At 40.2% G+C, this 14,527-nt stretch overlaps 1 protein-coding gene across 3 annotated transcripts in view; it reads left to right on the top strand.

Moving 5' to 3' along the window:
- The first annotated feature begins 377 nt into the window (after positions 1–377).
- The window catches only part of BCO2 (beta-carotene oxygenase 2), a 28,660-nt gene continuing 14,510 nt past the window's right edge, over positions 378–14,527 (top strand). For 2 of the 3 annotated variants that reach the window (XM_074335495.2, XM_019715252.3), the window contains exons 1-4: positions 378–3,112; positions 13,062–13,273; positions 13,461–13,576; positions 14,264–14,366. In XM_074335495.2, the coding sequence (XP_074191596.2) occupies positions 2,922–3,112; positions 13,062–13,273; positions 13,461–13,576; positions 14,264–14,366 (622 nt within the window). In that variant the 5' untranslated portion in view covers positions 378–2,921. Of the gene's footprint in view, positions 3,113–13,061; positions 13,304–13,460; positions 13,577–14,263; positions 14,367–14,527 lie in introns of all 3 variants that reach the window. The other variant, XM_074335496.2, reaches the window with a different exon arrangement.

Below are 14,527 nucleotides of genomic sequence, written 5' to 3'. Positions count from 1 at the left end.
TCTTATGCCAGTAGAGAATTCCCTCTGGATGTGTCACTTGTAGGTCAAACCTGGTAACACACTGGTTTGGTCTGGAGTTGGCCTCTGGGTATGTTGAATCTTGTGCCTCTTGGGCTGGGCCCTGGTGTAGGGCAATTTCAGAATAAAGCAAATCACCAAGCTCAACAACAAAGAAAAAACCACATACACTCACATGTAAAAACAGCCAATAACCAAAACTCAACACAGGCAAAAATATCAACACTACAAAAAACAAACAAATAAAACTAAAGAAACAAAACAAAAAATAGCAACACCAAAAAAAAATAAATATAGAAAAATGGAAAGGGAGGAAAAGTAGGGCAAGGAAAAGAAAAAAAGAGAGAAAGAAGGGGGGAAAAAATATATATATGTATACATATACTGTTATGCAGGGTCTCAGCTCCCGCTCCCCACATAAGAACGCAGGATATGGTGAGGCCAAAAAGGAACACCCACGGAGCCATAGGTAGGGGAGTCATACCAGTATACTCTCACTGGTGGCTGGGTTGGAGACATAGGAAGCAGGAGCCACACTGTTCGCAACCCTCACTGTGCCGCTTGCAGGCTCAGCCACCATCTTCTTGCTAGCCCCCATTTTCTGCTAGTGTAGCCATGGCCGTTATATTAGTGCCAATAGCTCACTGGTTACAGCTGACGACCAACTAGCCACAGCTGATGGCCATCCCATCACAGTTGATGGCCATTTATTACCTGAGCCAGCACCTTTCCATGTGAGGCCGAGAGCCTGGAAACTGCACTCCTGGCTCTGTCCCCACGTATACATATATATGCTAAAAATGATAGTAACACTTAAAAAAAAAAAAGCAGCGCCAATCTTGGCTTAAGCTCACCAAGCTCTCTCCAGGTTGTCCTCTGCTGTACAGACTCCTCTGCGTCTTGTGGAGGCAGAACCGGCCACCTGGTGTACAGAGTGTCCCTGGCATTGCAGTTCTAGATGAGTGGGGCTATGGCACGTGGTTTGTAGTTTTTACAAAGTGAGTGCAGTTTCTGCTCTCACCTGCGCAAACACGCACTGATAGCACCATAGCCAGCCACTGGGAGGTGGGCTTATTCCCTGTGCCCAGGTCTCCTGAGTCTTTGGGCACTTTCTTCTGTCGGGGTGTATGGAAGGTGTAAGATATCTGAGCTGCTGAAAGCCGAGAGCTGCCTCTGCCACCTGCTGACCCCTGTGTGTCTCCACAGCTGTAATTGCCCTGCCTTGAACAGGCCAGAACCTGGGGGTGGGGAGGGAGGAGTCTTCTGTCACCCCGCCCAACTTCTTCACTAGTTCAGAGCTGCAAACTGGGTCTTCCCAGATCCTGGGCGCTAAGGCTCCTCTGTAATCTGATACTACTCCTCAATTCAGGTACCAGTTTGAGACTCTGGAAAGGTAGGGGGAAGGATTGCTGTGGGATAGTGGGGGGAGGGGCCCAGGTATGGCGTTTGTTTTTGTCTTTACTCGACCTAGGGCCCAGCTGGAGATCTCAGCTGAGGAGACGGCCTCAAATGCTGGATAAGCTGCTCTCTTGGCAGGAGAGATCAGCTGTGGGACTCAGGGAAAGAGCCCAGAGCCAGTCTCTTGTGATCTCTGGTCTGTGTCCTGGGGCCCCTGCATTCCCACAGCCACAGATGTAGGCCATGTCTCCACACTGCTCCCTCCCCTTGTCCCCTGCTCACCTGGTTTGCCCACCTTCAGGTTTTTAGCTGTTCTGTGTGATGAGCAGAGTTCTTTGACGGGTTGTAGATGTTCAATGTGTGGTAAGTTCCAGAGAACTCAAGAAGCTCATCTCACTGCCACCATTCCTATGACTTGCTAGGCTCCAATTATTGTGGCCATGGTATACCAGAAACCTCTTTGAGGCCCGTGTTGCTTTTTAAAGGAAGTAGTATTTGAGATAGACTTTGAACAATAGATAAAATTTCCTTGGGGATAAATTAGTGGGGAGGGCATTCAGGGTAAAAATGTTTTATTTGGGAAATCAGGAAATAATTGTGTTTGACTAAACTGTTACATATAGGAAAGTAGAAGTTCTCATGGAGTTTAAACTAAATTTTTGAAAAATTTGAAAGAAATGGGATAATAGCTATAAGACTTTAAAATATTTTGCTAAGAGCATGCAAATCTCACTTCTTCAGAAGAATAGTGTCCCTATGTGTTAGTTCTTCTAGCTTAGAGTGCTATATCACTGTTAAAAGTTATATATTTGACTGCCTGTCTGTGTTAGGCATTACTGCTTGTGAACATTAAATAAATATGAAATAATAGGGACAATTTTCAGCTTTTTAAATATAATAATGTTTTTTTCTTGTGACTTTTAAACTTCAGGTTATTTTAGACCAGATATCACTTTATAATTTGATACCCTTCTCCTAGAAAATACCATGTACATTCATGTATATGCCATTAAAATAGAAGAAATTAAATTGTAGATCATACTAAATGTCCCATAAATTGCTATAGAATCTTTGGGATCACGTTCTGGTATATATAAAGTACTGAGGTCAATGTAATTATGATTATATTGAATGGTGGTCTTTTTTTATGATAACAATGTGGTTGCTATTAGCACATCCAGGGTTAGCATGTAGATTCCATTTTATGAAAAGACAAGTATTATTCAACTATGAAAAATGGTAATAATAATTAAAGTCCTGAGTTAATGCTTACGTAGATTTGTACTGCAAGAATACAAAAAGGATTGTTGTTCAAAAATGGAGAACCAAAGAGTAATGGTCTTCAGAATGAGGAAGGAGAGAACGGAATTTAGAGACTATATTGGTGATAGGTTTACGTTTCCCAGAGCAGTAGACAAGATTATTGGAGAAATAGGAGTGTTTATAGAAGACTGGTGAGAAAATTTTGTGCTTTTGATTTCCTCTTCACAGTTTTGAAGATATACATGGAAAACACTCTTGAGACAAAAGAGATCTTCAGTAAGAGGGAGAATCTTCCATGTATTGCGCCACTAGTAACCACGGTGGAGGAGACTCCTCAGATTATCTCTGCTAAAGTCCGAGGACATTTTCCTAAGTGGCTCAATGGCTATCTACTTCGAATTGGACCTGGGAAATTCGAGTTTGGGAAGGATAAGTAAGCCTTGATTTTTGGAGAACACTTTGGATTTCTTAGCATGGTCTAATTCTGTGAAATATGCATCAATATCTGCTTCCTCTCTGAGGCTAACATTGCCATGCAATCTCTTTGGAGAGGAAACTGTAGTCTTTTGGGGGGAAAATGGAGACTTAATTCATTTTAAAAAGTTCTGACATTTCTGCTCTGCAGAATATTATGAATTTGAAGTCCTCTGAAGGTTTAAGCCAAAAGAGAAGTGTCAGGAGCGGTGGTGTCTATTTCACCACAAGTTCCTGAAGGAAGGGGCAATGTCTTCACCTCATGCCACTCCCTCACGCAGTACTTCCCAGACACAATGGCTCTTTCAGTTCCTCAAAGTGGGCACATTTATTTCTGCTCAGGCTCTTGGCTTTGGCTCTCTTTATCTTCTCAATGATTCTTATCTTTCATTTTTATCAGTCAGCTCAAATCTCATCGTTTGAGCCTTCCCTGGTTTTCCAATATAAAAATGCTATTATTTATTGTATTTCCCATAATAAAATAGATATTTTAATTATTTGCACCACTATCAATGTCTACTTTTTTGTTTGTTTATTAGCTGTGTTCACCCACTAGAAAGTCCGTGAGGGCAGAGACTTTTACTTGTTCACCCCATATCCCCAATATCTAAGACAATGCCCTGCACTTAAATAGCACTCAATAAGTATATGTGAATAAATGGGAAAAAACCTCAATAACTTGTTTCATTTGGGACATGTTTCTTTGTTTCCCAATTCTGGCTGACTCTCTGTGTTTGCTTCAATGTATTAGGTAGATCCCCTAGAGTTCTTAGTTCTTTCTGGGTTATCTTATCTAGTATGTGTCCTTTATATTTGACTTTCACCACTTCCTTCTCCTCTGCGTGTGCTCCAAAGGTGACTCTTGTGCTGTGTATATTGTCCTGTTAAAGTAGAGCTTTAATTGCTTTTGGCTTGCCAGTAGGTGGGATTGACTCCTAGGCTAACTAGTTGTGAGACTTGGCTCTGCCCACAGCAGATGTTCTGCTGCATGAGAGTTGACCACTTAAATGAGGTTTGGCCTCTATGGGCTATTGTGCCTGTAGAGAATTCCCTTTGGGTGTGTCACTTGTAAGTCAAACCTGGTAATACTCTGGTTTGGTCTGGAGTTGGCCTGTGAGTGTGTTGAATCTTGTACTTCTTGGGCTGGGCCCTGGTGTAGGGCAATTTCAGAACAAGGCAAATCACCAAGCACAACAACAACAACAAAGAGAAAAACAAATTACACTCACAGATAAAAACAACCAATAACCCACACTCAACACAGGCAAAAATATCAAAAATATAAAAACAAAACAAAACAAAAAAAGCTGCACCAGTCTTGGCTTAAGCCCACCAAGTAATCTCCAGGTTGTTCTCTGCTGTACCAAAGAGTCCTCTGTATATTGTGCAGGCAGAGCCGGTCACCTGGTGCCCAGAGTGACCCTGGGACTGCAGATTTAGATGCGTGGGGCTGAGGGGTCTGGATAGTAGTTTCTACAAAGTCAGTGCAGTTTCTGCTCTTGCCTGCATGTATGTTCGCTGAGTAGCACCACCAGCCCTGTGCCCAGTTCTCCTGAGTCTTAGGGCACTTCTTCCGTGTGTGTGTGTGTGTGTATGTGTGTGTGTGTGTGTGAGAGAGAGAGAGAGAGAGAGAGAGAGAGAGAGAGAGTCTTAGGGCACTTCGTGTGTGTATGTGTGTGTGTGTGTGAGAGAGAGAGAGAGAGAGAGAGAGAGAGAGAGAGAGAGAGAGAGAGATTTCTGAGCTGCTGAAAGCCCGGAGCAGCATTTGCCGCCTACTGCTGATCCCTGGGAGTGTCTCTGCAGTTGTAATTGCCTTGCCCTAGGCAAGCCAGAAAGGGTGGGGGCTCGAGGTGGAGGAGTCTTCTCTCTCCCCATCCAGTAATATCACACTCTTCTCAGCCTCTTCCCTGGGTCAGAGCTGCCAGCCGGTTCTTCCCAGATCCTGAGCACTAAGGCTCCTCTGTAATCTGACACTACTCCTCAATTCAGGGGCCAGTTTAAGTCTCTAGAATGGCAGGGATAGGATTGGGAGGGGCGGAAGGGGCCCAGGTATGGTGTTTACATCCTTTGTCCGACCTAGGGCCCAGCTGGAGGTATCAGCTGAGGTTACTGCCTCAAATACTGGATATGCTGCCCCCTCGGCGGGAGGGATCAGCTGTGGGATGCAGGGAAAGAGCCCACCTCCTGGCTCTTGTGGTCTCTGTTCCATCCTGAGATCCCCTGTGTCTCCACAGCCGTGGTCCGCGTCTCCACTCTGCTCCCTTCCCTCTTCCCCTGCTCGCCCAGTTTGCCCACCTTCAAGTAATCCTTGCACGAGTCTCTTAGCTGTTCTGCGTGATGAGCAGAGAGTCCTTTGATGGGTTATAGATGTCCCGTTTGTGGTAAGTACCGGAGGAGAACTCAAGAAGACCATTTCATTGCTGCCATTCCTGTATCCTCAATAACTTCTTTAGTGTATCATTTCTCTGTGTGTCTATTGGGACATAAAGTGATATGAAGAAACCCCTATGGTTAGGAGGGAATCTGCTTTGCTTTAAACATTTTTAAATATTACAAACTTTTTTTGTCATTTTAAGGTTTTACCTATATGAAACTTTTTGAATTATAGAACAGAAAGGGGAAATGTATGTATCACATCCTCTGTTAGCACTTTAGTGTATTCCCTGCTAGTCTCCCTCTCTTTTCTATAGGTTTGTTTTAAATAATTATAATCATATTATATGTATGATTACACACATAATATGTGTCTAATCAGACAAAAGAGATCTTTTAAAAAAATGTTTTTTATTGAGTTATAATTTTTTTATTGAAGTATAATTGACATGTACCATGTAGTTTCAGGTATATAATGATTTGATATTTGTACATATTGTGAAATTATCACTACAATAAGTCTATTAGCATCCAACACCATACCTAGTTACAAAAAAATTCTTTTTCTTGTGATGAAGATTTTACTCTCCTAGCAACTTTCAAACATGCAATACAGCATCCTTAACCATAGTCACAATGCTGTACATTACATTCCCATGACTTATTTATTTTACAAATGGAAGTTTATACCTTCTGACCCTCTTCACCCATTTTGTCTCTCCTTCCTTTTGCAAGCACCAATAAGTTCTCTGTATCTCTGAGCTTGGTTTTTCAAATTATTTATTTATGTTACAGATTCTACATATAAGTGAGATCATATGGTATGATCTTTCTGTCCTCTGTCTTACGTATTTCATTTAGCATAATGATGTCAAGGTCCATCCATGTTGTCACAAATGGCAAGAATTCCTCCTTTTTAATGGCTGAATAATATTCCATTGTATATATATGTGTGTGTGTATATATATCACATTTTCTTTATCCAGTCATCTATTGATGGACAGTTTGTTTTCATATCTTGGCTATTGTAAATAATGCTGCAGTGAACATAGGATGCATATATCTTTTTGAGTTAGTGTTTTTACTTTCTTCAGATAAATTCAACCCAGAAACGGAATGGCTAGATCACATGGTAGTTCTGTTTTTAATTTTTTGAGGCACTTCTGCACTGTTTTCCATAGTGGCTACACCAACTTATATTCCTACCAACAGTGCACAAGGGTTCTCTTTTCTCCACATCCTTGCCAACACTTGTTATTTCTTGTCTTTTTGACATTATCCATTCTAACAGATGTGAGGTGGTACCTCATTATGATTTTGATTTGAATTTCCCTGATGATTAATGATGTTGAGCATCTTTTCATGTACTTCTTGGCCATCTGTATGTCTTCTTTGGGAAAATTTCTATTCAGGTCTTCTGCCATTTTCTAGTCAGATTAGGGTTTTTTTGCTGTTGAATTATAAGAGTTTTTTAATATATATATTTTGGATATTAACCAAAATTTTTTGCCCTGGTTAAAAAATGTCACACTATCATCAGCCTTTTTATTGATGTTGCTATGAAATCTGAATGACAGTTAGTTTTAGTGGCTAAACGATATTCCAGGAACCATGGCTTTTTTTAAAAAATGGGGTAAAATACCGTGTTACCCCAAAAATAAGACCTAGCCGGACCATCAGCTCTAATGCATCTTTTGGAACAAAAATTAATATGAGACCCAGTCTTATACTAAAATAAGACCCAGTATTATATTATTTTATATTATATATAATATATTATATTGTATACATTATATTATATTTTATATTACATTAAAATAAGACTGGGTCTTATATTAATTTTTGCTCCAAAAGATACATTAGAACTGTTGGTTCAGCTAGGTCTTATTTTAGGGAAACACGGTACACATAACATAAAATTTACCATCTTAAATATTTTTAAGTATACAGTTCAATAACATTAAGTACACTAACATTGATGTGCTATCATGACCACTGTCTATCCACTTTTTATCTTGCAAAACTGAAACTCTGTACCCATTAAACAATACTTCCCTTCCCCAAGTCCCTGGTAACCATCCAGTCTATTTTCTGTTAGCCACACCATTCCTGTGGGCATGGTGGGAATCTGATCATGGTCCTACTGTGCTTTCCTAGCTGTTGTTGGAAACAGTCAAGAATTAGATGTATGTTCAAGATATATTTCTTAATATTCCAGATATTTTAATTTGCTGACCCTGTTACATTTTATCTTCATTGAACAATAGACTTATAAAATGATAGTGCTAAAAGGAAATAAAATGCAGTGGTCCCCCCACCCTAAGAGCTGCTACAAGAACCCTTTCAGAAGTTGCTTTAGATGCCTGGAGTGGGGTTTGCAGCGGGGGGGGGGGGGGGGGGGACTGGGGAGTTGGGGAAGTGGCTTGGAGGTAGAGAAAAAGAGGGTGAGTGAGCTTGTCCATGAATCCCCAACCTGCCCCTATCCACAGAAGTTCTACTTTTCCCTATTTGACATATCTGGATGTCATACAAGTTATTTGAAAAACAGATTATGAGGCAAAAAGGAGGAGGAGGAAGAGAAAAACAAAACAAAACTACTAGTTCAATTCCCAGAGAAAAACAGTCTCTTCCAAAATGCATATGGTATTTCATCTGCTACAGAAGTACCTCTAGTAAATTTTAAAACTAAGCAGTAGAGCGACTCAGGGCCTAGGCTTGCACTAGAAGCCTCTTTTAAGATCAAATATCTTTGTGGGGGAAGTGGGTGCTGTGGCTGATCCTCGTGAGTGTCTGCTTTCTCCTTCAGATCAATTTTTTTCAGAGCCAGTAGTAGGCATCTGTAGCAAGAACCGGGTCTTTCCTGCCTCTCGGGTGAGAAGTACAGATATCTTCAGGTCAAAGAAGAGACAAACTGAGACTTAGGTTAGCGGTTGGATTCCCAGATTAGATTTAGAGGGAGGGGTGGAGAAAAGTCAGCGTAACCCTTAACCTGGGGATAAGAATAGCCTCACTCTGTTGTGAATCTCTGTTCTCTTTGTTAGATGCCATTTAATAGGTCTCTGTCAACAAGCGGACATAGTAGTGACGTGACAAAGTACTTTCTTCAATTACACCTATTTTTTATCGATGATTTCTTTGAAGGCATCCTTATCAGTTTTTAAATTACATGAATCTGGGCAGAATAGCAAATATCCTCAGCATTTTAATATCCACCACTCCCTGGAATGACTTCAGGATCCATGATGAAGATAGTCGAGCCTCCCAGTTCCTTGACCATCTCACTGCAATGAATGTCCCCCTCTGTGCCACTACAGTGCCATATACCGAGGCTATACCTGGAACTTACTCCACAGAGTTGCCCTACCCTTGAAATCTTGAACTCAGAAACTACTCTCCGTTGAAAACCCCAATTTCCATGCTCCTCTGTTCCTATTAAACTTACGCTCAATCGCATCAAGTTCTCCTCTCCTTACTCTTCTCTGTCCTCTCAGTTTATCTGCTGTCCTTTAATTTCTTCTCCCTGGTGCAGATTCCACATCCATTACTTCTAATACACTCTCCCCACCACCCTCACTCACTTCCTTTGCCCTGGTGATTGCTGCTTCTCCTCTGACCACTTCCAGTCCTAGATTAGCCCATTCTTGGTTTCTTCCACTCATGGTCAGGCCTGCTGAGCACTTCTAGAGGAAATCACATAATTTTGCTGATTAATTTAATTACAGAATTATGATTTCCAGTCTTATTGAGTCCATGGTGCCCCCAGGAAATCTCTAGCAGTCAGTGTTCTTTCCAGCCTCCCACAGGGTCCCTTTCCTGAAGTCTCCTTCATTCTCTTCATTCTCCTAGTTCCTTTCACACTCAGGAGGTAAACCGCCTACTTCATAGTGAATAGAGGGGCAATTGGATTTGGGCTCCTTAAATTTCCCTGTTCTCCACCTCCAAATATCCCCACATGCATACCTATTTCTGCCTCCTCACTGTCAGAGGAGGAAGTGGCCCTCTTCCTCTCCTCAGGAAACTTGCTGCATCATTCACGCCCCTCCCCTTTTATCTGTTTCTTCACTAAACCCTCATCTCGGCCTACAAATGTCCTCTCATTCTAAAAACTCCTCATTTTCTATTCCATCTTCCTCTCCAGCTAATACCCTTCCTCCTCCCCTCACTGCTTCTGTTTTTATACTTTCTGAGGTCTTCTCAGTTCACTGCCATCTGACTTTTAATCCCACCACTCTACAGTACCTGTTCTCAAAAAAGTCACCAGAGCCTGTTTATTATTAAATGAAATGGGCCTTTTAGTCCTTGTTGTACAGCATTTGAACTTACTGACCACCCATCTTAAGATTCTCTTATCCCTGGGTTCCCACATAACAGTTTCTCCTGATTATTTTTCTATCTCTCTGGTTGCATGTTCTAAAATAATTTTTTGTTGCTCATTTCACTTCACTTGTCCCTTTAATGTTGATATATCCCATCCTCCGCCCTGAGTATTCCCTTCTTTTCTCTCATTGTACGCTGTCTGTGGTGTAGTAGAAATAATGTATTCTTTGGAGTAAGATGGAATCGGTTCAAATTCCAGTCTCACCACTTGTCGGTGCTATGATCTTAAGCAAGGTTTCCCATATGGAAAATGGGGCCAATAATACTGATTTTAATGATTGGGAATGAAGATTAAAGGAGGCAAGGCATATAATGTACCTCTTTCAGTGACGGACAAAAATTGGTACTCAGTACATTTTGATTCTCTTCCTTCCCTTCAGTGCCCTCTTCTCACTCCCTTTCCTGCCAAATAACTGCTTATAGTTCACCTTACTTTTTGGAGATATTGTAAACCCAGGCTTTGGAGCCAGCATTGAGTTCTGATCCTTCTTCTGCCACTTACCAGCCCTGTGACCCTGCGCATGTTGCTCTGAAACTTGTTTTCCACATGTATAATGTGGGAATAATAGTTCTTTATATGATCAGTGTTGGGGGGGGATATGTATGTATGTATGTGAAAAAATGTGGTTAAGTGTTTAGCACAGTACTTGGCACGTAGTAAGTGCTCAGAAGATGGTAGTTATTATCTCATTTGCATCTATGGCTATACCTGTCACACATAAATAGATGCTCTCAAGCATGCATCTTCTACCCCACCCCTGTCTCTTGTCCTCTAGACCTGTATTTTGCCACCTGACTGTAGAACATCTCTACCCTGATGTTCAGACTCTTATTCAAAACTGAATTAGTTGCTTTTCTCCAATACTTATGTTTCACGTTTTCTCCATCTCGGTTAAAGCATCATTATCCATTAGGGTATCACTTTTGAGACCTGTCTTTTTGTCTCTGCCTACATCCCATCAGTCACTTCTGACTTGTTTCTGAAATTTGTCCTTTTCTAACTGTGTTGCTCCAGTCTAGGCTCTCATCTTTTCTCACTTGAATTGTTGCCTGGTCTCATTGGTTTCTCCAAAGCTGAATGCTCCCATATTTTAAGCTGTGGCTGGAGTGATCTATCTAAGATGCAGGTCTCACAGTTTCACACTCCTGTTTCAAAATTCCAGGCTTTCCTGCTGAAGGTGTTTAATCCTTAAGTCTGAGTGCTGGTTGGTCTCGTACTGACTCATTTCTAATGTAATCATATGGACAAAAATGATTGCTCAGTAAAGACAGTTATCTTATTTGCTTTCTTTTGCATAATTTTGATGAATTTGAAAAATTTTAAAGTAAATGAACAATGTAATACATATAAGATATGAAGATAACTATTTATAAAATCTGAGGAACCCATTTGAATTTCGGAAATGTCAAGCGTTCCATATCCTCATGCTATTCTCTTGACTATAAGGTATAAAACAAAGAACTTAACTTCCACGGCTGAAATCCTTTTTAAAAGAAAGGATTTATTGGACCATTGCTAGCAAGAAAAAGACGAAGTCCCAGGGCGTGAAGTCTAAACCACCAAGCTGGGTGGAAAAGACAAACCTGTCTGCTGTCCTGGAATTGAAGGGCTTTTTTATACATCAAGTAGGGGGAAGAAAGTTGTAAGTTGTTTTGAAAGAATTTACATTGATTACAGATTTACACATAAGGTGCATAGGATGAGGTGAAAGGTGGGGGTCAGTTCTGGATACAGAGTCCGTAAGGCAGAAGTGTTTGCTCCTTTGGATTTGTTGTGGAAAGTTCATATGTAAGCAAGAAGTAGAGGCTTCTGGGATACGGTGGTGCCTGGCTAGTCTCTTTTAGATAATTGTGGAAATAACCACCTGAAGTTAATTCAAAGTTCCAACATACATGCAGGAATGTAAGCAGTCTTTTGTTGGTTTTGCCCTGTTGTTAACTGATTAACTCCTTCTTGTCTCTTTCTTTTACCCTCTGAGCTGCTATAATTCAATTTAGGACATCTCAGAATTTTCTCCTTGTCAAGGTAAAGATCTGAATTACTTTAGGAGTCACCAGCTTAGGGTTTTTCTTTAGCCCTCTGAAGTGTGAGGTTTTCAACAGGGGCTAAGGGTCAGGAGAATGTACCATATTTTGCTGTGTATAATGTGCACTTTTTTGCCCAAATTTGTGAGGGAAAAATTAAGAGCGCGCATAATACATGGGTAGTACTAATTCCACATCTATATAAATGTTTTGAATTCTTTTATTTATGCTTATGAATTAAAGGGGTAACTCTAGAAATCAATAACAATATCCGTATGCAAATACCCTGGAATACAATAATCAGTTTTGTTGAACTTATGACTCACTTGCAAAGATAACGAAGAGCTCTTGGCCTTCTATGATGTGTAAATATCGTTAATTTGTTACTGATACATAGAATTTTTTGTACCTTGTAGCTGTTCTTGTGTTTTGTAATTATTTGTTACATAAAATTTCTTGTACTATAATACATTAAAAAATAAATGCTAAAATTCCTTTATAATACAAAAAACAATTACCTAAATGTAAACAAATAAAAATTTGAATTAAAAAATTAAAACTAAAGATTTTTTCCCTCAAAGTTTGGGCCAAAATCATGGGTGTGGATTATACACCGGAGTGCATTATACACAGCAAAAATACAATAAGTTGTGTTTTCCTATTATACTCCAGGATATACTCAAAAGCTATCATCCCTTAATTTGAAGTTCTCTGTCTAATCAGGTTTTGCCAGGACCCATCCCATTTCCTTATCTCTATATTTGAAATCTCTCATTTTGACGTCATGTCTTTTTTTTTTTTTTTTAAAGATTTTATTGGGGAACAGTGTGCACTTTCAGGACTTTTCTCCAAGTCAAGTTGTTCTTTCAGTCTTAGTTGTGGAGGACACAGCTCAGCTCCAGGTCCAGTTGCCGTTGCTAGTTGCAGGGGGCACAGCCCACCATCCCTTGCGGGACTCAAGGAATTGAACTGGCAACCTTGTGGTTGAGAGCCCACTGGCCCATGTGGGAATCAAACCGGCAGCCTTCGGAGTTGGGAGCACGGTGCTCTAACCACCTGAGCCACCAGGCCGGCCCCCGACGTCATGTCTTTCTTACTAATAATTGTTTCTCTATTTTTGTTCTTGTTTGAAGGTACAATCACTGGTTTGATGGAGTGGCTTTGCTTCACCAGTTCATGATGGAGAAGGGTACAGTGACATACAGGAGCAAATTTCTACAGAGTGATACATATAATGCCAACAGTATTCATAATCGAATTGTAATTTCGGAATTTGGCACACTGGCTCTCCCTGATCCATGCAGGAATGTTTTTGAACGTTTCATGTCAAAATTTGAGCTGCCTGGTAAGCAGCTATTTGCCCAAAATTTTGCAGGTGATAGTGATGACTATTTCAATTGTTATGATATATGACTATATAAATCTTGAAATTGATTTTTTTTACATTGATTTTTTTTTTGGTATGAGAGGATGTTTAGACTCCTTTCTCACTCTGATTGTGGTATTTCAGTAACTCTGGGGTTTGGTTTCAGCAATGACTGACAACACCAGTGTCAATTACGTGCGGTACAAGGGTGATTACTACGTTAGTTCCGAGACCAACTTTATGAATAAAGTAGACATTGAAACCTTGGAAAAAACAGAAAAGGTAAAATACGGGTTAAAAAATTAACAAAATGGACCCTAAAATTTCTTTCCATTCGAAATACTTTTTACAGTAGTAGATATCTGAATAAGAAATTGGAGCCTTAACCAAACAACAAAACTACCCACTGATTCAGGTCGTTGTGCACACTCTATCCTGATTAGAATGGCCTGTTGGCTTGGTTTTCCATAATTCTAGACTTTTTCTTCCTTAGTCCTAATAGCTGATGTCTAGGGTAAGGGAGAAATGGAATAGATTTACTTTGGCCAGCTCATGTATCTTCCTAGTTACAGGTAGAATTTGGAGATTGTCTAGACCTATCCTGCTTTCACTTAACACATTAATTAAAAATTAAATAAAAGTTTGGACCAGAATTTTAATCTTAATTCTTATTCTTTTGAACTTTCCTGTGATCTTGGGGAAAAAGGAATCACCCTTATTCTATAATCATTTTTGTCCATTTTTTGTTTGGTGGTGGTGGAGTTTTTGGGTTTTTTTGCAGGGGAGTTAGTTTTTTGTTTTGTTTTTTTAGTAGGAAAAATGATTTTGATTTCTCAGAGGTAGTTTTCATACCTTATTTTAAAGATATTTGACACATCTTTGCTATCTTTGCCTCTAAATAGAGATCTGCCCATGTACAGAGATCCTCCCAGTGAAATTTAAAAGTCTCTGATGGTCTTAAATTTGCAGGTAGACTGGAGCAAATTCATCGCTGTGAATGGAGCCACTGCACATCCTCATTATGACCCAGATGGAACAGCATACAACATGGGGAACTCCTATGGGCCACGTGGTAAAGCTAGGATGAAGGTTTTATTAAAAATAATCGGGAGTGAACTATCTTCCTCGGGTTCCATTATGGTTAAGATGTAAACATGTGAAACTTCATTGAAAGGTTCAGAAATAAATTTTCGAAGTAGCATTACTGAATTTAAAAAGCATATAATGTATCAC

This window comes from Rhinolophus sinicus, chromosome 14, assembly GCF_057876585.1.
Source record: "Rhinolophus sinicus isolate RSI-liver-muscle chromosome 14, RSI-T2T, whole genome shotgun sequence".
Lineage (NCBI taxonomy): Eukaryota > Metazoa > Chordata > Mammalia > Chiroptera > Rhinolophidae > Rhinolophus > Rhinolophus sinicus.
Note: the sequence above shows the minus strand (reverse complement) of the source record. Positions and strands in the feature narration are given on the sequence as shown.